This window comes from Fusarium proliferatum, assembly GCF_900067095.1.
Source record: "Fusarium proliferatum ET1 genome assembly, contig: FPRO_scaffold001, whole genome shotgun sequence".
NCBI classification, from domain to species: domain Eukaryota; kingdom Fungi; phylum Ascomycota; class Sordariomycetes; order Hypocreales; family Nectriaceae; genus Fusarium; species Fusarium proliferatum.
Window position 1 is genome coordinate 4,332,539 of NW_022194790.1, and position 22,202 is coordinate 4,354,740.

General features: G+C 48.9%; 5 protein-coding genes across 5 annotated transcripts; 3 read left to right on the forward strand and 2 right to left on the reverse strand.

The window, feature by feature from the left end:
* Positions 1-127: 127 nt before the first annotated feature.
* FPRO_00670 (uncharacterized protein) lies at positions 128-2,382 on the forward strand (the record flags this gene model as incomplete). The annotated part of the gene is made up of 2 exons (XM_031223847.1): positions 128-2,081; positions 2,135-2,382. 2 exons carry the CDS (start codon positions 128-130, stop codon positions 2,380-2,382), a joined length of 2,202 nt encoding a protein of 733 aa, XP_031075801.1.
* A 5,902-nt stretch (positions 2,383-8,284) lies between these two features.
* On the forward strand, positions 8,285-9,037 carry FPRO_00669 (uncharacterized protein; the record flags this gene model as incomplete). The annotated part of the gene is made up of 1 exon (XM_031223858.1): positions 8,285-9,037. One exon carries the CDS (start codon positions 8,285-8,287, stop codon positions 9,035-9,037), a length of 753 nt encoding a protein of 250 aa, XP_031075802.1.
* A 1,913-nt stretch (positions 9,038-10,950) lies between these two features.
* FPRO_00668 (uncharacterized protein) lies at positions 10,951-14,069 on the reverse strand (the record flags this gene model as incomplete). The annotated part of the gene is made up of 2 exons (XM_031223869.1): positions 10,951-12,116; positions 12,167-14,069. 2 exons carry the CDS (start codon positions 14,067-14,069, stop codon positions 10,951-10,953), a joined length of 3,069 nt encoding a protein of 1,022 aa, XP_031075803.1.
* Positions 14,070-14,857: 788 nt separating this feature from the next.
* On the forward strand, positions 14,858-15,330 carry FPRO_00667 (putative Vacuolar ATPase assembly integral membrane protein VMA21; the record flags this gene model as incomplete). The annotated part of the gene is made up of 3 exons (XM_031223880.1): positions 14,858-14,952; positions 15,062-15,153; positions 15,203-15,330. 3 exons carry the CDS (start codon positions 14,858-14,860, stop codon positions 15,328-15,330), a joined length of 315 nt encoding a protein of 104 aa, XP_031075804.1.
* Positions 15,331-15,976: 646 nt separating this feature from the next.
* Positions 15,977-17,322, reverse strand: FPRO_00666 (uncharacterized protein; the record flags this gene model as incomplete). The annotated part of the gene is made up of 4 exons (XM_031223891.1): positions 15,977-16,674; positions 16,726-16,842; positions 16,895-16,978; positions 17,043-17,322. The coding sequence occupies 4 exons, from the start codon at positions 17,320-17,322 to the stop codon at positions 15,977-15,979; spliced, it is 1,179 nt and encodes a 392-aa protein (XP_031075805.1).
* Between the last annotated feature and the right edge of the window lie 4,880 nt (positions 17,323-22,202).

Consider the following 22,202-nt stretch of genomic DNA (forward strand, 5'->3'; position numbering starts at 1 on the left):
CGGTCACCGAGTCCTGCGCGCTTACCAGGCTATCGAACTCCGCCTTTATCTCGACACTCGTTCTGGAATATACCCAAACTTACGCTTGGCTGCTTCGGCATTGCCAAAGCCTCACCATCGTTTTGTCATGGCAGCAATAAATACTTCATCGCCTCCTACCGCGGCAGCGTTGAACTACAACGAATCGCCGAGGCCCTCTTCGAGACCGACCAGTTCTTCTCGTCGTAGCCCTGTTCGCATACCTCATCTCGATGAATCTGAAGGCCCAAGACTGCGCAACGGACCGGTCTCGCCCGTCCGCGTAAACTTTCAACAGGATAATTGGGTTCAGCCTTCAAACGCCGATGTCGAATATACTCAGAAGCTATCGTTGAGGGGAGAATTAGCCGATCGTACTCTGCTTCCATTGCCTTCGCCCCCACAAAATGCTCCCCCCCCTCCTCCTTCCCACGGACTGAGGTCAGAGCCAAGGAGCTTTCCAGAGTTTCAAGATGATTCCCGCGGGGCTGAAGGGGGCTCTGAGCCGCGGATTGAAAGGATAAACATCGCCGAGCCCACCAAGACAACTCCAACGGACAGAATTCGCAATCAGGACCAGTACCGCAACAGTCGTGAATCAAATGAAACTGCTAGCATGAACCCGCAACAAATCTCTATAGAATCTTCGGCAACGACAAGCGCAAGCTCTTTATCAGGAATGAACGAGAATGTTGAGGGCCAGGCGATTGGCGATTCCCCTGAGAGCTCCATTATCGAAGGAAATGTGCTTGAGACCCAGCCTGTGCCTCTTTTTCAGTACCATCATCAGAAGGATTTCCCAACAAGCGTTCCAAGTGCAGAGGCCAGGAACTCGTCAGCTTCTGATCTCGCTGAGAGTGCCTCAAACATCGGCCGTCATCTTACTCCGAATTCGGGTAGCCATATGAGGACTTCATTGCCTCGGCCACCATCTTCGTATTCTGTCTATTCTGATTCACGTGGCCGCTCTCCGGGTCTTATGCCAGCTGGTTCACGTAAATCTCCTGATGTCAGAATGTCGACGTACGCCGAGTTGCTTCATGCGCCTTATCCTCAGCAGGCTCCGGCGCCATTGACACCTGATAACTCCAATCTTCGAACTGTGATTGGTAACAATGCGTCTCTTCTCAGCACACAAAAGACTCTGGACATGTATCGTGCCAACGTCAAAAAGACAAATGACTCTTCTATTCAGTACTCGTTCGCTATATTCTTGATTTCAACAGCCCAGGAGCAAGGCCTAGACTTTTCAGAACCTAAGGCACGCAAGAACAGCCCCAAACCTCAAAAGGGTCGCGACAGCCCAACTGCCGAAGGTTCTGTCTCAAGCCCGCAGGAACTGGTTCGTGAAGCCCGACAAATCCTACAGCGTCTCGCCAGTGCCGGATACCCCTTTGCGCAATACTATCTCGCGGATGGGTTTGCTTCTGGACTATTCAGTAAGGGTAAGGAGGATTATAATTCGGCATTTCCTCTGTTTGTTTTGGCTGCGAAGCACGGCCACGCTGAATCTGGTTACCGAACCGCTCTATGCTATGAATTTGGTTGGGGTTGCCGGAAAGACCCCGCCAAGGCGGTGCAATTCTTGCGGACAGCTGCTTCGAAGCGCCATCCTGGCGCCATGACACGTTTGGGCAAGGCCTGTCTATCTGGCGATCTTGGAGAAAAGCGCTACCGAGAAGGAATTAAGTGGATGAAGCTAGCTGCTGAAGCGGCTGATACTCAGTACAATTCCGCGCCATATCAACTTGGTTGCTTGTATGAGAATGGGTATGGTGCAGATATCTTCAAGGACGATATTCACGCTGCCGAACTCTTTACTCAGGCTGCGGAATTAGGCCACCCTGAGGCTAATTATCGACTGGGTGATGCTTATGAGCATGGCCTGCTTAACTGCCCTCGTGATCCGGCTCTCAGCGTTCACTTCTATACCGGCGCTGCGGAAAGAGGACATGCCGGTGCCATGATGGGACTGTGTGCGTGGTACATGGTCGGCGCTCCCCCGATCCTTGAAAAGGATGAGGAGGAGGCCTATGAGTGGGCGCGTCGATCAGCCGACTTAGGTGAGTGCTTTGTTGGTGCGGTGTAGACGATGAGGTAGCTAACTGTGGTACAGGCTTCGTGAAGGCACAATACGCCGTCGGCTACTTTACGGAGATGGGCATCGGATGCCGACGTGACGTTTTGGAGGCTAATGTCTGGTACGTCAAAGCTGCCGATGCTGGTGAGGAGCGAGCCAAGCAACGGTTAGCCATCATCCAGGCGGCTGTCAGCGGTCAGGGTACTCCCATGGAGGTTGCCCCTCCGCGAAACGGCAAGATGCAGAAGAATCCCAAGGACGACAAGGACTGCATCGTTATGTAATGGCAGTGGGCGAGTGACAGCCTGCTCTGGGATTAATATGAAGAGTATGACTAATCAACGACGACTACGCTTCCTCTATGAAAAGGCAAACGACATAACTCCCGCCTTGCGTTACGCTGTTTTTTGGTCAGCAGTAACGACAGGTTCATTCAGCGCTGTTATTTTTCTTTTTCCATTTTGACATACATCACATCTCGCATAGCCCAAATTCTCTAAACTGGGCGATAGGCTTGACGGCGCCTTCTTATCCTCATCTCCGTCGCTAGCCCCGTTTGGCACGGATGTTCACCTGTTGGAATCGTGTTTCTAGAATCAAAAGGGGGACCTTGATCTCGAGTAGCAGCATAGCATGAGGAGATGTAATTTGACGGTCAGGTGATTCATCAGCTCGGCTGGGATCTTTTTGGTATAATTCTCCCTGTATCTGTGGTGGGAACTATTGAAATAGGGAGTCTAAACATCTGGCGGTATCGAGAGCGAAGTGAGACTGTGGAGTGGGTTGATGATGATTATCATCTTGTGTTTGGCGTTCTTGGGCGACGTGACTTGGACATAATCATGATACAGTAATACAGTGCCTGCCATGAATGAAGGCTATGATGTAAACCTATTCTTTATTCGTTGACCTTGGAAATCGTCAATATGTGTAACGATCGTGTGGTTACTTATTGTTTGCTTAAACGAGCAGATTGGGCGAAGCACACGAACTTGGGCACATCATACAGCTCTAACAGCTTGACCGCAGAACAACGTATCCTCATAGGACTGACTCCCTTAAGGTTACGTAGTCTAGTTGGCCTTCAATGGAGGTAGCGTGGGGCAAAGCTCCCTCGATGTGCATATGCAAGGGGTTCCTCGAGACAGTGTATCAGATTGTCTATATCTAGGGTAAGCTATATACGAAATTCTTGAAGGCATACCTATTTGCTGATAATTGTTTGCCATCTCATAGCCCATAATTCTTGATAGACGTAGTCTTGCAAGTATGTTGTTCTTGCTTTTGTTGTAAGTAGGTGATTACTCATGTTTCTGTTGTTTGACAAACTAATTAGTTATTGATGGAAACTGACAGCCTACCAGCACACCACACTACGAAACTCAAACAACATGCAAGGGGCAAAATATGTAGAGACATTTTGTATCAAAGCAACAACGAGGCGTTTTGACGCAGACTGACGAGTGGTGGAAGGGGGTTGATACTTTCACCTGAGTTTACTGATTAATGGTGATGGTTGATATCAGTTTCGACTGGTTGTATATGAGCCATCAGTAACTGCATTATGGTAGACAGTGTCCTCCAAGTTCTGAGCACAGCAAACACCACGGGAGAGTAGTTTTGTGTAACTCGAATAAGTCTTGACTTAGTACTTGGTAACCGATGTGGCAAAGACACTGAGAGAGAAGTCTAAAGGGTTCGTTCTTTGGTCACATCACTCTCATCCGACCCCAGAACTCGGGAAGCCCGCCACTAGCCAGGAACGAACAGATCTCGATATGAGACATCATTAACAAAGAAAATCAATTTCCTCACAAGGGAGGGAATATAAGATATACATGGACAAGAGAACCCCTCTCCTTTTCCTCGGCTGGCTCGATCGAGGGCAGGGAGGGTCTTTGATGATGAGACAGAGAGCTGAATTGAGGGGCTCCTGATCTGTTTACTGTATTACCTTAAGACGCGTCTGGTGTGTTGACATGTCTCTCTTTTATCTGATTAGGGTATTTTTGGCTGTATGATGGGTCTTGGCAAGGGAAGATAGAAGCAATCGTGACTGAAAGGTAGGAAGAGGTTACCTAAATTGACTGCCTGAGATGGCAATAATGGTCAGCCGTGAAGCATAAGATGCCAAGCTTGTCCTGAATTGTGTTCCCCTCCATGGGGGTGTTTGTTTAAGACACAAGTGATACCATCCAAGCTTGAGTTGTCCAAGTTTCGGAAGCCGGACATGTCAGTAGCTGAGGGATGTGAAAGTGCCTGTGACGCAATGTGGTCCGTGAAGCAGAGAGGAATATTGCCAACTCTGCCAATCAACGATTCACCATTGACGTCGTTCTCAAGCACAAGACAAAGGTTTGCGGGTGATTCCTGGTTCCAGGGCAAGGCCGTGAGGAGTTATACTGCCGCACTGTATGCATTCACCCATGCAGAGCCCAACAGGTACTTCATGTACGCACTGACCATGCTCGGAAGTGGTTGCGCTGCTTCTCCACTGATACCCATCTTTCCGTATTCTTCTATTGGTCACTCTGAGAGATCATGCATGTCTTAATTAGCGCGTTGACGCGTTTTGACGCGTTTTTACTGACCTCACTCGCGTCTCACTCGCGACTTGTGCGGTTATCGCGCGACGGTATCAAGAGCAATGACTACGCTACAGGGCCAATGGCAAAGAGAACGTGAGGCATGCGCTGTAGACAAGCGGTGAATGATCTGACAAAAACCGCAGCATGATCGGGTCTCGATTCTGCTGAATATTTGTGTCATGAGAAGAGACTTGGCTTATCATGAAGCATTTGAACAATGATGGGGAGGGGAGGAAATGCACAGATGGTGCAACTTCAAAAAGAGGAGACTCCGAGGTCTCGATCAAGGAGATCGAACATTCTTCGGCGATCGACTGACTGTTTCGCATGAAAGTATTTACATCGTCATAAGCCAACTGACTTGGGTGTGAAGACAACTTCGCCTTTGAGGGTTACAGTGCTTCTCTAAGGTGCCTTCAGCCAAGATAGCCAACAAATCGCGCGTTCCTGCTTCTTCCAAAAGCGGGTGAGAAGTGAAAAGAACAAAGAGTGGTAGGGTTTGAAATGTAGCATGACCTCACCGACTCACCTGTGAAGGAGGTAACAGAAAAAGGTCACGCAGACACGTACACACCCACTATTCGACACCTGGACCTCAACCCCCCCCCCCCTTTGCTGGGTTGTTATAGAATGGGAGAAGCGGGTACGGAGTAGTGGAAGGTAGACGAAAAAAGTGTGCACATCAAGAAACATGAAGCAAGAAACGAATGAATCGGTGCCGCAGACATGATACAGCTTAGCATGCCTCTGTCGTCATTCGGGAGCTCTGACTGACAACATAGGACCCTGCAGCACATCAACGTGGAAGCGAACGGTACGGCAAAGGAATGGAAGGGTATGGATGAGATGGGAACCATGGATGGGATGGTCCTAGCCCGTGCCGCGACGGCTCGCTCCCACCAGCCAAGGCAAAGTTAGGTAACTCTACCTTTTAGCGAGGAATACCCTCCACTGCCCGCTGGTGCGTCAACGGAGAGTTTTTAAACTACTATGTAGACATCCATCAGACAGATTCTTGTGTGACTGAGGCACACCAAAGCTGCTCTCTCAGGGACTGCCTGATTGATTCAGCTTGGTCTGTTGGATCAACCAACCGGGGAGCGTAGCACAGAGTAACAATATCGCAACAAACTTATTCTTGTGTGGATGAACAAGCGCGACTCGTCGAAATTGCCTGTGTCAACTTGACAAGCGAAGTCATACACGGCCTGCGCCTGGTTTAGGATGAACCAATGTTGCCCGATGCATGCATTTCTTTTCAAGTCGAGAAACTAAAGCTAGCACACAAAAAATCTCTAACTGGTGTGCCTGGTTGCATGAGACCCTTGCAAGTTAAGTTGCATGTATCCATGTATGTGTAGCTTGAATGTCTTGAGTCAGGTAGGGCATCAAGCCCAACCCGGACGTCGAGGGCAGGCGGTAGTGCTAGAGAACCTATGAACCCTGAGGCAGTCAGTCAATTTCTCAGCCCAGAGGGAATTACTGTGGAGGAGAGGGCTCAAGTCAAACAAAGAAGCGAGGATATGTTGGTGGTCTACTCGCTATGTGTCATTGACTTGGATATTGCCATGTTGGTCCATTTGATTGCCCTTACGTCTCTATGCGTATCGGCCGGGCTCTGACGAAAAGAGAAAAAGACCATACGGAACTGAGATAAATAGAAAGCTCTATGTGTGGTAGGCATATGACCCTGTGTCGTATCCCGGTACGGGTAGAATAAACGGGAAGAGTAGCATCGTCGTATGATTGTGGAGATGTGTACATATTTGCCTGTTTCTTTCTGTCTTTCACTCTTTATTTTTTTTTCTCCCCTCTTTTTCTCCCACCGTTATGGGTTCCTGACACGCAAAACATTGCTGCTGCAGCATATATTCAGCTGCAGTGAGAAAATGATGTACATGTGCTTGTCTTGGATGTCCTGGTTATTTCGTGCATGACCATGAGGAAGGGATGGATGAAGGTTTATTGCTTTTTTGGTCAAACAGAGGGAGAAACATGGGGACGAATATGCAGGGCGGTTGATGTCAGAACTGTTGAAACGACGTCAAGAAGGCCCATAATCTCCCCTAGGTATAGACGGGAACAGATGAAGGGTTGGCAAGAAGGGCGCCTACTTTCTACCCTATGGCACCATTGGCTGGCTGTATTAATATTGAAGTTGAAGGGTTGTAGAGAGGGATGCATTATTCGATAGTATCATCCTAGATGCGGAGTCTCTCGAAGCAACACGCATGTAAGATTAAAGGTCAATCGAAGAAGAAAGAAACGAGGCATATGATATGTTATCTCGTGACGTATCATGGAAATGTCCTGATGCTTCCGGACAAGAAGAGAGTGTGCTGAGACAAAGATCGAGGCTGTCCAGGATGTCTCAAGTGTCATGGTCCAACTGGACACCCACCGACGCTTGGTCAATTCCGTACAGTGCAGCGCTCTAGCAAGGGTCTACATGCAGAACATATGCCTCATCTGCAAAGAAACATGTATCATGTGCGAGAAACATGGGTCTTTCGTTCCTTCTCTGCCAGTAGTCCGACACCGTTGTAAAAATCCATCGTCACTACCCGGAAACAGCGATCAGTACCTATTTGCGTTGTCAGAGGCACGACGTGCGTGTGCACCTGCCCCCCTGCGACACCCTAGTCCCCTTCCATGTCCGATTGATTCCCAACACCTGGAGGCGGAGTGCTCGGGAGTGCTCTAACTACTAATGTGGCTCTCCAACAAAATACTTCGTCAAAGAACATTTGTCCTGGGTAATGGCGATCTGGTGGTGCACGGGGTTCTTGACCCTTACAGGTAGCAAAGTACCTACCTCACAGTTACTCCCAATGGTAGATTAGTAGTGGCTAAAAAGATAGGTACACAAGTTAACTTTACCGCTGCCGCTAAAACGGGCGTGAACCGACTCAAAACTCACGGGAAGGTCCACGTTGCTGGGCGTCTGCACTGTATCTGCACCCCGAGACAGGCCCAGATGGTACTTGTTGCCTGCTGGTGGCTCCTTCCTCTGGGTGCGCGGCTTCACTCAACAACCCCGACGGTAGGTGGGACCTGGGACCCTCCTTCTCTGATCCCGGTCCAAGGCCCTTCTCTCTCACTTCCACACCACACCTCATCCAGATCCATATTAGGCCACTGCGTCCCCTGCCCCTTCCCATCCCATTCCAATGCCACTTGCCTGACCAACCCCCCGTTCATTCCAATTCCCACCACAACCACCGCATTTCCTGCTCTTCACTCCGACAACAGACAGACTCAGTTTCTCCCTACAACAACATCAACACAAACACAAACAGACAAACACCAAATCGTTTGCATTCTTGACTTTCTTAATAGTCGCATCGCAACCTTTCCATCTCTCAATCGGCTCGATCCTTCACCTCACCAATATCGCGCGCGCACTTACAAGCATCGTCAAAAAACTGCCCGCCGTACCTACTTTTGCGCCTGGCCGCGTCGTCTATCCCAGTCGCAATCGCACCACACGCCAACCACCGCTTCGCCTTTCGCCCTGTGCACCAAACAACATCAATAGTCGCTGCGATCACATTTCGTATCTTTATTATTCAACCCCAAATAACAGAATCTCGTTACCATGCTTCTTCCGTCCGCGCTGCCTTGCGATGCGTCGCACTCAGCCCACTCTCGGCTGCAACCTTCTCTTTTCTCGCCTCCTGCCAGCCCTCCGGCTTTCTCGTCGCACGCATCTTTCGCCAACATCATGACCACCTGTCGCTCGCTCCAATCACTACTATCAACACCTGCGCCTATTATCACCAATCCTCGCCCGACTCCTTCGCTCGCTCAATTACCAACTCCACCGCTCGCCCATGCAGCACCTCCCCTGAAGTTGCGCCTCCGTCCACGCCCACAACGCCGCGAGCCAGTTGGTCCTAAGAAGGTAACCAAGCGTGCGGCACCGCGTTCTCTTAACAAGAGGCGCCGTGCTGCCGACGAGGAGGCGGAACGCTATTCATCAGCGAGCGAGTCTGGCAGCGAGTCACCGTCGCGCCGCTCAACCAAGCAAGTCGCGCCCTCAACGCCAAAGCGTATGCGCATTGCCCCTGAGCAGCTGCCTCTCGGCCTCGACCGTTCCGACTTCCACAACATGCATCTTCGACAAGGCGGACATCTTCTCGGCGAGGAAGACTCCTCTGATGAAGAGGACTGGAGCGCCGAGGACGATCGTATCCTCATTGAAATCGTGCTAGAGAAGCTTAGATTGTCAAAGGCAGAATGGCAAGACTGCGCCCGAAATCTCGGCCGCGATCGTCATGCTGTCGACCGTCGCTGGAAGACGCTGTTGCTCAATGGTGACATCGGTCTCAAGTCACGACCAGGACACTAAGCAACTCCAATTGGATCTACCAGATTATTTTCTTGTACATGATTTTATACATTTGATCTTTAGCGCAAGTCTCGGCCGAGCATCATCGGTAGCGAGCACAAAGAAAAGAGGTCTACAGGACATAACATGGGCAATGGGCTGCCCTTGGAGTTAGATATTTTTCTTCCACGTTTTGTAATGATATCCTCACGCGTGAATGCGTGCGTCTATTCAGTTTCACATTTGCTTTTTTGTTTTTTTTTGGGTCAAGAATCGGAATTTGGTACCATAGAAGATATCAAGAATCTACAACGGAACGTCAAAAGTTCCACATTTCACTTAGTCTTGCCTACTGGTATCCTGTCTCTTGTGCATCCTCGCTACTCTAGGTCGCAGTGAGTTTGAACACAGGGTTCTAGGACACACCATCACGGTCTCCATCAGGGTTCAATATTGCGTGCGCTAACCTCCACATATTGTTCCAATACTATTATTGTGGCTGGCTTATCAAGAAATCCCATCAAAAATAAAACAATTTTTTTATACAGGTCTAATGAATTATACGAGGCGGATATTCAGGTACTGGGGAATGAGCAAGCTGGGCCAGTAGATCAAAAATATCTCTTCAGCTCATTCTTCTCTTCTCCCGCATGTCTATCCCTCCATGGTACATCGTGCGTCGCCTATCGCCTATCGCCTATCGCCCATCCCGCATTCCTCATGGACCAGGCGCACGGTCTCTTCGGAAATCACGAACAGACCATCGAACCGGGCAGCAATATACATGAGATTTGGTACTTGTCCCGATTTTCATCATCCTAGAAGTCCGTTTGTGCGTTTCACACCACGAAGTCAGAGTTTGAAATCCGAGCTTGGACTTCATTGCCGAGTCAGACAGGTTGGTGGCTTGTTGGGACACATATGCACACACTACCTAGGAGTAATCAGCAGATTCGGTCACTTGAAAAATGGTGGCGATGTGGGAGAATTTCCACAAGTTGGAAAAACAAAAACAAACGAAAACCATCATTTATTTGTAACTTACCTACTACCTAAGGTTAGTGGTTTAGGTACTAGGTGGTCGAGTTTCTGTATAGAAGTTACCTAGGTACCTAGGTAAGCTGGACTTGGACGTATCACGATGTTGAGTGTGCGGATTTTAATGCACATTAGGTAGGTGACTTCAGGGTCTGTTCATTCTCGCCTTCTTTCCTTCTTCCATTATTCGATCTCTCACCTTTAGCGTGCGCCTGGGCCCGGGGATGGGACGGGCGGCGACGGGCCGGGACGGGGGGTTACAACTGTTGCTGGGTAACACCACAGGTTGTTTATTGTTGATGCGGAATTGAGATTAGGTATTCCCCTTTTTGTGAGTGTCTGTTTAATGAAACCAGATTAATCAGTCGACCTAATGCAATGGTAGTGCAGTTTCATGTGATATGAATTTCATCTAATCTTCTGGAGCATCCGTGATACTCTGGTGATTTATCTATGGTCTTATGCGTAATCATGGTAATACCTCAGCAATACCATGAGCTTCTAGAATCCGTAGCAATTCGTCTTGTACACCCCTTGCTTCCTGCCATGCCATGTAGTTCGTAATAGTATTATAAGTAATCCGTACAAACCCTCTATAGCGCTGAAAAAAAAAGAAAATGAAAAAAAAAGAGAACAACTGTGCCTCGAGACACGAAACCGCTATCATTATGGGGTTCCGATGCTGGGAGGAAGACAGGGCATGAGCCGTTCAAGCAAACCGTATAATGCGATGCAAAAGCCAACGAGGTTGATACACAAGCCGCTCTGCTATGCAGCGCAGAAAATCAAGTTCTAACAGTAGAGGTAGATCGTGGAGAAAAATGTGACACAATATATGAATGTGTAGGAAAAGGTGCGGGCTCTTGGACAATTGCTCATGAGAACATTCCCCCTTCCTAAGGAGGCGTCATTTGTTCCTCCATGAGCATCTTGCGGACCTCTGTCTCGAGTGTCTGCTCTGTCACACCGGGATCTTCATCAGTCACAGCACCAGTGACCTTATTTGCCAGTTCGATTTTCTTCTGGCAAGCTTTATAGATAAGCTCCTCGATAGTATTGGAAGCGATAAGTCGAATGATTTCGACTTCGCGCTTCTGACCAAGGCGATGGGCTCTGTTCTCGGCCTGGATGTCATCTTGAGGGTTGTCCGACTGGTCAAAGATGATGACTTTGTTTGCAGCCGTGAGGTTGATACCTGTGCCACCTGCTCCGGTTGTGAGCAGGAACACTGGAATATCCGGGTCATCATTGAACTCATCAATCAGCGTCTGTCTCTCTACAACATGAGTGCTCCCCATCAAGACTTGATGCCGGATATTCTGCTGATCGAGCACTTCCTGCAGCAGCTCAATGACGCGAGAAAACTTGCTGAACACAAGGACTCGGTCACCGTTCTCCTGATACAGATTGACGAGCTCGAGAAGTTTCTTCACCTTTCCGCTGTCCATCTCAGTCTCTGGAGGGATGTCGAACTTTCCGAGGAGGCCTGGGTAGTCACGACACCAGAGGTGAAGTCCAAAATCTGAAGAGTCCTTGAGTTCTTGGATTAGATGCTTTATGTCGGGTTGACGGAGTTCGTCCTGAGAAACGCTATCCATCAGGATTCGAGCCATCTTCTCAACCTTCTTGTCATCAAAATGGCGCCTGAAAAGGAGCGGGTGGAGTGCTGCCTTGCGAAGCTGCATCCAGCAATTGTTCTGGTCATTTCCACGGCCACGGACTTTTGTGACGCGCTTGGACGGCTCAAGCTTGAACATCTCCTCATACTCGGCATACACTTGCTTCTGGTTCTCGTCCATGTCGCAGCGGACGACATTGCAGATCTTGGAAGGCATATCTGACAAAACTTGATCTTTTCGACGCTGAAGGATGAACGGCTCCAAGATAGTTCTGGCTCGCTTAACACGCTCACTGTACAGAAAAGCACCGTTTGAAACGTCTCTGATAGTGACCTTTTGGCTAAAAATGTACTGAATGTGTTGCATGCAGCCTTTGAAGATATTGGGGTTTATGAAATTGAGGAGTGAGGTCATCTCCAACAAATTGTTTTGAACAGGAGTTCCTATACAACATTAGCAAAAGCGCCCACTGAGAAGACCAGAGGTAACATACCTGTGAGGAGCATTTTCCATGATGCATGAATACGGCAAAGATCTTTGTATATCTTAGTCTCAGGGTTTTTCATCTTGTGGCCTTCGTCAAAAATGGCAGTGTGCATTCCAATGGACTGCATAGCCTCAATATCCGCGTCGTTGTTGATCTGAGAGTATGTTGCAAGCACGACGTGGAAGGCTTCAGGATCATGTTCGATCTCATATGCGATCTCAGCTCGCTCTGCCTGAGAGCCTCGGTATCCGATCACCGAGAGGTTTGGAGCAAATTTCTCAAATTCTCCTAGCCAGTTGTTGTAGGTACTTGGGGGAACGACAATGAGATTGGGCCAAGGCCGGGTTCCTTTTCCTTCTTTGCTCTCCTCATAATCCTGAACAAGGTGGCAAATGAGTGAAATGACTTGACAAGTCTTGCCCAGCCCCATCTCATCGGCAAGGATACAGCCTATGTTAAACTTGTAGAGGAGGGACATCCAATTCAGGCCTACAAGCTGGAAAGGTTTCATCTGGCAATGCCCATCCATGTACCTGGGCTGTTGGGCAATAGGCGGGCGCACGTATCTGGGCGCGCTGATGCTTGTAGGGGTTGGAGGCAGATCGTCTGAGTTTTGGCTTCGCTCTCGCTTACTATGCCCGAATGTATCGATATCCCAGGTATCGAGCTGCTGTCTGATAGCTTTTGCGTCACGGTCACACTTGCCGACAACACTGTCGATTGCGGCAACTGCATCAATAAAGACGCCGACAGCCTCCACAACATTCTCTCCAATGCTGACTTTGGAAGCCTTTCGGGCGCCAGGCTTTTTACCGACGGTGACACGCCTAGCCTTGGATATGTCATCAAAAGGTCGCTTCTCGATCATGCAAGCAAGTTGCTCTTCCTTCATGCCTGTCATGGCAGCTAGTTCTTGAACAGTGCTTGTGTTGAGACAAGTCAGTACCCGATCATCCTCATCGTTTGAGGGCTCTGGCGATGCCTCCGCCTGATACATATCCTCCTGCCCATCATCAACAAGGTCAATAATTAGCGGATCGTCGCTTGAGGCATGGGCGGGGGGAGATGATGGGAATGCCGGAGACGAAGGGATCGAGGTCTTTCGGAGACCTTGTACTAGTCGCCGTCGGGGTTTCTTTACAGGGCTGATGGATGCTGTGCGTGAGCGGGAGCTGGCCCGGCTCGCCGCTGCTGATGATTGGAGAGCCGCCTTGCTAATCAGACGTCTGCCAGGTTTAGGGTTGGACGCCGGCTGTTTGGACTGACGCATTTGTAGTTCGAGATAGTCTATGGCTTCTGTGAGATCGTTTTTGCATGCACTCAATGCCTCCTTGGCCTTGTGCGAAGGCACTCCTTCTCCAAAAACATCATAGATCTGTCGGAGTTTAGTCTTGATGGTCTTTTCCGAGCTCTCTGGTTCAGGATTGTACGCGAATGCCGAGATCTGTGCCTTAAACGTTGTCGGTCGAATATCGCCACGGGGAGGTGTGAGGTCGTCCTCATCGTCCGAGATGAGATTGATAGGCTCAACAGCCGGTCGCTTGTTGGTCATTGCAGGAGGAGGCCGTTGTGGAGGACGAAAAAAGGTACCGAGAGGGGCAACTCTGCTACCAAGAGTGTTACCCAGAGGTGTAGGCTTTTTAGGTTGTTGGAAGGGCGATGATGCAGGAACTTCCACAATGCTGCTTGCAGGAGAGGAGCTTCGCATTGGTGCAAGTCCAGGTTTCTGAAGGACTTGTGTTGGTTGTGTTGAAGTATCTCGGTCACGAAAAAAGGCGGACGGAGAGCAGGGAATTGTGTCCGTTATTTCATCGGCATCGTCAATGGTTATTGTATTGCGAGCGAGCGATGGGGTGCGAGGTAGAGCGTTTGAATGCCGGATTGGCAAAGGGGAAGAGCTTCGTGCCATTATAATAGTAGGTGGATTATTATGGGCGAACGAAACAATAGGAGTAAAAATCGAGGCTAGAAGTACGTTGGATCGTCTAGGGCGGGGGCTGCCACTGCAAATGAACGGATTGAGCGTTTGGTCTGTTCTTCTCTGCCCTTCTTATCGTTCGGCCAACAGAAAACAGAGCACTGGATGAAAGTGGCAGACCGGTGTCATTAAGGAGAATGCTTAGTAGAAAAAGGGGAGGAAAAAAAAAAACCAAGAAACGGCGTGTTCAAAGTCGGAGAGTGAGAGATGATGGTGCTTGCGAGTACCAGGAGGATCCCAATCCAAATCCCGGAGGGGCGTGAAGTGAGCGAGTGAAGGTGGAGATTTTTTGAAGTGCACTCAAATCTTTAACGCGACCCGCATCAATTGCATCACGAAGTCACGTGAATATTCAACTTCGCGTCAGTGTCAGATACATACAGTGAAAGAGAAAAGGTTGGAAGGAGTCAATTGAATCAATCAGGGAAGGAAAACAAAAATGGCCTTGTTGAATTGGTAATTAGACGAACAACGATTTTCTTTATGGATCTCAACTTATGGTGAGAACAAAGAATCCCACATTTTCTATCTGGTGGCGCGCGTTGATCATCTCATGCTTTAGTAGTGCTTCTTACTGGTAATCCTCAAACTCACCGCACGTGCAAGTGGGGACCTACCTCCTCTAACCTTCACAGCTCAATTGAGTAGTACATATCCTCAACTCGACTACAGCACTTAAGACGATACCGAGCCTAACACTCCTCTCGTACACTTTCAAAATGGCCACTCGACGCATCGTTGCTACTGAAAAGACCTTCCTCGATAAGGACGATCCCGTTGATGAGCATTCTAGTACTGCTCCTGCCGTTCCCAGGTAAGTTTTCTATCCATTTACCTTATTCAAACCGCCATTATTGCCACCTATCTCATCTTATGCATTACACTACATCGATCACATCTATCTAAACTGACGATTTTGACAGCCAAGTCATCTACAAGCTTCTAGCATTCACTTTTGCCATGATTGTGGTCCCCATTGGCTCCTATTTTCTTACTGTTAATACCGTCTTTCGTGGTATATCTTTTCACCCTGACGTGTCATAATCAAGACTAATCACAAACAGGAAACTCTTCTCTTGCTGGTGGCTTAGCTGCTGTCTTGGCCAACGTCGTCCTTGTGGGATACATTATTGTAGCTATGAAAGAGGATCAGTCGGACAAACAAAAGCCAGAGAGCAAGAAGGACAAGTAGACGCAGCGTTATACATAGAGTTGATTCACTCTTTCATAAATTTGTATCCGGCAAGATAAGAGTCTCAGGAGGCAATCGTCTCAATTATTTTCTCACGTCATCTTCATGACCATGCCTCGCTAGCTTGGGCGGACCATCATCTCTGGATGACCTCTACAGCCACGTGTATATGCTATGTACGTCTCAAGAGTGAGTATAATTAATGATGATCGTGGTGGTAGATCCATCCTCTGCCCTGCTCCTCGGGGAGACCCTCGAAGGGGCTGGCTTCACAAGGCCTGACCTGCCAACGCCCAGTACAGTTTCGTTTGCTAATGTACCATTCCGAAACAAAACTCAAGTGCTTCGCCTTATTCCATTGGGAAAAATAAACCGTATCGTCACAACTGTAAACCAATTTGACCCAAGTTAAACAGTATCTGCACCTCCCCCTAGAAGAGGGACGAATCATGAGGCACGGCAGCATACTCCAGGGGTCCATCGCGAAATCTGTCGAATAGTACAGGCGCTTAAAGTACCGTTCGATCGTGCCATTCGACGTTGAATATCAAAGAAAACGGGTATCGACAAATGAAAGTAGTTGCGTGATAAGGTTTGTTCCGTGTGCGTTTCAAACGTGGATAGTCATTACTGAACCGTTGGCTCTTCAAGAGTTTTTGCTGAACCTACGAGAAAACCAACTCTTGCGCTTGTCCCCGCCAGCTGCTTGCTGAGGTTGGTGTGTTGACTGGTGAGTTGATGTCCTCCTTAAAAGGGTATTCTTCTGTTTCTGCGGTGGAATCGAGGCCTGAGCCTGTGTCGTAGGAGGTTGCAAATGCGAATGCGAAGGTGGTGGTGGTTGTGGTTGTCCCTCATTGTTCACACCAGAACCAGATGCTGGCCAAGGGCGTGACTGGTATGGCTGCTGAGGCTGATATGAGCCGGACGCATACTCATTCAATGGCTCGCGGCGCTTAGCCGGCATCGTCCGATCGATTGAGCTGTTGTCGCTGCTCGTAGGGTCTGTCTGATAGCCTGCGTGATCCGAATTGCCACTACCCGCAGCAGAAGTCACCGTCTCGTATGATCGATCCTTGTGGGGAAGAGGATAGATATTCTGATCGTGGCCGTTCTGGTGCTGTGGCTCAGACTGCATTCTAGACATACGTTGCCGAGATGGACCAGTGCCAAAGCCATTGCTGTAAGCTTGCCCATCGAAGTAGTTGCTTCGGGTAGACCCATTTTCAAATTGATTCTCGGGTCTAAAGGAAACGGGGCGATTGTTGTAGTAGTTGTCGCGAGGGAAGCGAGGCTGACTATTATAGGAACTATTCCGCCTGTTCCAGTTGGCTTGTGAGTCCGTTTCTGTGCGGTGTTAATAAGTTGACTGAATCTGATGCAAGACATCTTACTTACCCGCTCGGTAGAGAGACTTGCGTGAGTAACCACCATCGATTGCGGCCTCGAAACTACGGATCGTGTCTAATGGGCGCTCCCACCTGTTTCGAGTCGGGTTCGACTTGTCGGGATCCGCTATATGAGTTGTCAGTGGTGTCATGTTGTTCATGCTAGCGAATCTACCCACCGATAGAGTTTCCGAAGGCATCCTTGTGTTGCATGGACCGCAAAGGGGCAAAACTCGACTCGGTCATCATGGCAGCGATGGCAGCTACTGTAGTGTTAGTGGGCGACCTCAACTTCCTGTTGCAGACTCAGGAGATGTCCTAACATACATGGCTCTGCTTCGCTTATGGCTAACGTGGGATCCGCTTTGCTATGTAAACGCTTCGCTTCCTTCTCGGCGTGGGTCTCTTGTAAGTCCTTGCTACCAGAGCTCTTATGCGACTTTTGAGAATGAAAGCTGAAGGTTCGGTTGTGGGCTGGCGGATTCTGCGAACCTTTGCGCGGCGAGACAGGGGCAGTCTCTTGATATTGCTGCTGTTGATGACCCTGCGCCGGATAATTCGACGGCGGCGGAGGATATTGGCGGTATTGTTCAGTGGAGGTAGCCATGGCCGCGGCGCTTGGGGGGAGGACTGTTTTATTTGATGTGGTGCTTGGCCGCAATGGATCTCAGAAAGGCCCTGGCTTGGCGATTAGAGTCTCAGCGTGATAAGGCGGGTGGAGAGTTGCAGGCAATCGACCGATGCGATGGGGATTGTGGATAAGAAACTGGAGATTGCAAGGAGCAACGCGGTCGGGGAGAAAAGACCGAAACCAGACCAAACGGCTACTAGCAAGGAAGAGCAGGAATTATCGTGGATCCTGGGATGAATATATTGGGGGTGGAGATTTATTAAGAGCTGCTGGCGTAGAAGGCTGTGATGAGAGGCTGGGCTTTCAAGCAATAGTGTGGCCCGGTTGCGTCGGAGTTTGGGTGTACGTATCGTATCAGAAAAGATCTGTGTAGATATGTTTAGGGAAGGGGTGGGGATGGCTCGTGGGCGGGCGCCTGCACTGCAAAAGAAGAGCCAGGTACGACAGGATTTATAGAACGAGTGGCTAAGGAGACAAGGCGATGATACCGTACTCTGCACACCAAAGTGAGGTGTGATGTGTCGCCGGTGGCTGCGGGTATCTCTGACTCCGTACGCGGGACGATGTGATTATTCGTTGGCGCTGTGGTCTTGGCCCGGACTGGTACTTTAATTCTGAACAACCGGACTACAGCGCAAGAGAACAATGCAATGTATATCTGTAGAAAGGCACTGAGTTCTTGCCCTTGGCTGGCCGTGAAACAGTCCAATAAATTTGACCGGGATGTGGAAAAGCGAATCGCTGTTTTCTTTATCAGGCCGTGTTCAAATGCGAGCTAGAGCGGCGCCGGGTGCGTTTTGATGCTAATGCCTGCGGCTGCGTGATAATGATGTGGGATCGGCGTGCTGGGGGCTGATCCTCGTAAAGTGACTGCCGCTTTTTTGTGTTGTTTCTTTGGCAGTACCTGAGTATCGAGCTTATCCCCTTTCGTATTTGATTGATCTTTATTTATCACTTTGTTGGGGTATCCGTCGGAGAATGGATCTTCGAACAAGTCCAGTGCTTCGTAAGTGCTTGCGTTGGGCCTGGGTGATCACTCGTTTGGTTGATTTTTTCCCTTTGCTTTCTTGACGTCACTATTAATTAGAAATTTCTAGTGTCGGCTGGCGTGAAGTTCAGGGGAATTGAGCCATGCCACGTTGAAACTGATCGGAAGAATCGTCCGGAGTGGCTTGTTGCTGAGACTCTTAATAGTGCTCGTTTTTGATGGACAGGGGTCCAGTCGATAGTGGGCCTCGCGTGTTGTCGAGTCACTAAAAAGGTGACGGAACGGAGTTGGAAATTTCTCAGAGGCCGGGAGCAGTGAAGATTGTCGTTCAAGTCAGCCTGGGGATTCGACTTGAGATCGAGCTAATACCGCGAAGCCAGATGCCGTGTGCTGGAAACCTGGGAATGGCCAATGTGTGTCAAAGTCGTAGGAGGAAGCGTTGATTTGCTAGTGGGATCCTGCTCGTTGATCAATTACTCGTGAATGCGCAAAGTGAGATGTCTAGGTAGGTGGGTTCTTGATAGGTTATCGAATAGCGATCTGCCCCTGCTGATGGGCTCGAACCGATGATAGCTTCAGCGCAAAACCAGTAAACGAAAGACAAACAAAGAGCAGGCAAAGGAAGCGAGAGTGAGGAAGCGAGATCTTTTCTTGGTGAAAGGTGAGGAAGCTTTTTTAGGAAGAATGAGGGGAAACTACGTAGAGGCCAAGAGGTTTTTAAGTGAGGTGATATGCTTCTATTAAGGTCTGATAGTAGGGCACCTTCCCATCGGTCGGGATGGGATGTTCGTGTCTAAGTTGGTAGGAATCGGCTTCGTCGCTTCCTCCGTATTCGCCGACTCCATTATGAAAACCAACCAAAGGAACGACTTGGTGCTCAACACCACACCGGTATTGGTATAGATGAACAATTGATACACAGACTAGGGCCAGTTGGAGGCGATTGCATACGCGTACAACATCAACATTACAGCATGGAGCCTCTGCGACTGCGGAAAATGTTTGTATCAGATCTCGAACAGCACCTCTGAAGAAGAGAGCCTACCTTAGGTAGAGAGGCCTTCCCTAGGCCATACCCGGAGAGTATCGAGACACACCACATCAACAGGTCATGACGCGTCGTTTCCCCTTCCTCCCCGGCTACTGCAGTGACGGCCACGACATGCATACGGGCTCTCTACATATGTACAGTACATCTGCATCTGCATCTGTTGCTTACCATTTACGAGGATACAGGAGCTTTGTGGCCCAATGGGGGAGAATAATAGCTGCAGAGTTGCAACCGCTTACACCAAAGTTCGGTCCTTGAATTCTCATTCAAGGCTAATAATTCATTTACCACCCTGTGTAGCTGATGATGTTGACTTTTATGGGTTTCACTGTAATCGTCGTAAGCCAGAGGCTAAGCCATTAAACTCAATGGCTCCTCCAATAGACACTGGACGGTACCATCCCGTCAGGTATCCCACTCTGTACAGAGTACCGAGTAATATACATTCTAACGTTAGTAGTTTATTATATTTGCAGGAAGTTGGTCTCGACCGACTAAAGCCAAGAATCATCATGGGCATCTGGATGGCGCTATTGATGCCATGCCACGTCTTGACTTCTGAGGCTCCGTGTTTGTGCATGAATGCCTGATCAGATGCATTTTTGTCCCATGTTGTGTGAGCTGAACTGAGTTGAGCTGTAGCCTGTGGTGCGAGCCAAGTGCAATGTAGCACAACAAAGGGGAGCACTAAGTACCTAGAGTTAGGTACCTACCTAGGAAAAGGTGGTCAGTTAGTTAGTAAATAGCACAGGCTCTTTCTTGAAAGGCTGGGGAGGCTGGGGAGCTGGATTGAGTTGAGATGGAAAGGAGCCCTAGTACTCCGTAACTAATCGCCGCCTGTTATAGGCCTCTCAGCAATTTCCAGGTCATCTTCACGTTGTCGATGGTTGTCTCGCCCCTGTTTTATCTCGTGTTAGTGGCTCCCACACACCATCTCTGGTGTTGTCTCTTCAACAGGCGCATAGATCCATCACGATATGGTATGGTGCGGTACCGATACTTATTATGTCGTGTGCAGGCTCAGCCACATCTAAGGTTCCCATTTTGAATCTCGATGCTTCCTTCTGATCGGCCCTTTGTCCAACTCGGCTTGGACGCTGCACAAACGCCATTTTTGTGAAAAAACTTGCTGCCAGTCTTTATGCAAAGCCCCAGCGAATAAGGCACAAGATCCAAGCTCGTTTAGTTGCTTGGCTACGAAGACGACACCCTACCAACCCTCCACGGGTTGAAAGATTTGCTACCAGTAAGTCAGCTTGCCGCACTCCAACACCCCGGGGATGATACCCCGGTCAATAGATTTTGAGGGAAGCCTGAAGGCGAGGGCCTGGGCTGCATTTGTAGGTATGGCATTTTGCTCTCGTCGAATTGCCCATCCATGGAATTGGTGTTTCTACCAAATGGGACAAGTTTCAATATAGGGTCTGCAAAATAGGCGCTAAAACAAAAAAACAAGTTGAGATGATCAATGTTGAGTTTTTGTGTAGGCTAAAATAGAGCGGCGGCTTATCATAGGTTGTGGATGAGAGCGGTCTTACTGTAGGCCGTGGATAGATCTCAGGAGTAGATGATAATAGAGCTGATATTAGACGCGGTTCAACTCTCGTCTGCCTTGTTTATCACCCATCTCCGCCCAGTGAAACACACTTGCTAACGACGAGGGACAGGATTTGAACCTTGATTCTTCGTTGCGAGACATTTGTCGTTGAACACAATGCCTTGAACTCAAAATACCTGTATTGGCCATACACAATACCTATGGTTGGCCGGCTTTTCCGGCTGGGCCCCAACGCAATGCATAATGCGCCGTTATCTAGACAGGCCAAACGATCCTCTTTGCTACTTGGTGATACTAAGTTTGGTTCTTGCTTTGCTTGGTTCGTCTCCAAAATCCAGGTAATTTGCCCAAGTGGCTCAAGCTGTAGTTATCATGTATACGATTTTGATCTTGTTGGCTGGCCTAACGACAACCATCCTCCTCGAGTTTGGAACGGCAAACATACGTCGTCCGTGGATGAAACAGTAGCGGTAGTTGTATGACATCTTCTAGTCGGAATATTTTCCATTAATCACGGGTGCTCTCTGTCCAGCCCATCCCGTTTCAACGGTGACGGTTTCACCCTGGCAACTCGTTTCCCGAGAACCTTCATAATGTGGACAGTGTAGGGCTTAACTTATACAGATTGATCCGACCGCCGCCAATGCATCTTTCAGTGGAAGGTAATTGGATGTGCCCTGACGGGATATTACCGCGGCGAATGACTGGTCAATATTTGATATCACAGCTATTTATTGCATTTGGTATATGTATTATGCGGTGAAACTGCTGCACTAGACCCTTGATATTGATACTTGGGTTGATCTGACGATAGAAAACCCCCTTTCCTCTTCCCGAACATATCATTCATACCTCCATCACCAGAACCTCAAACCCTACTGACGACGGTATTACCACATGTTCAGCTTCGCAATACTGGAAGGAGAGTTTAGAATGAGTTGGGATGTGAATGTGCAGTCTTCTTATGTCTGGTTCTCCTAGAGCCTATAAGTTCCCCATGCAGACTCTACAAGAAGACTGGTCAAACCGCTCTCGTTTACATGCGAGACTGGCTACATGTTGCTGGGTGGTATGAGTACGAGTCTTGAACATAGAACATTCAACTGAACATCGTTGACCGAGGATGTCGGCTTTGTATTCGCTTTTCACTCCCCTCTATAGCATGTCCAACGCTTCTCACATCTTCCAGCATTGTTGTGATTGTCCGTCGATAGTGATATCCTTGCTTTGAGCATGCCCGAGGCTGCGTGACAATAACG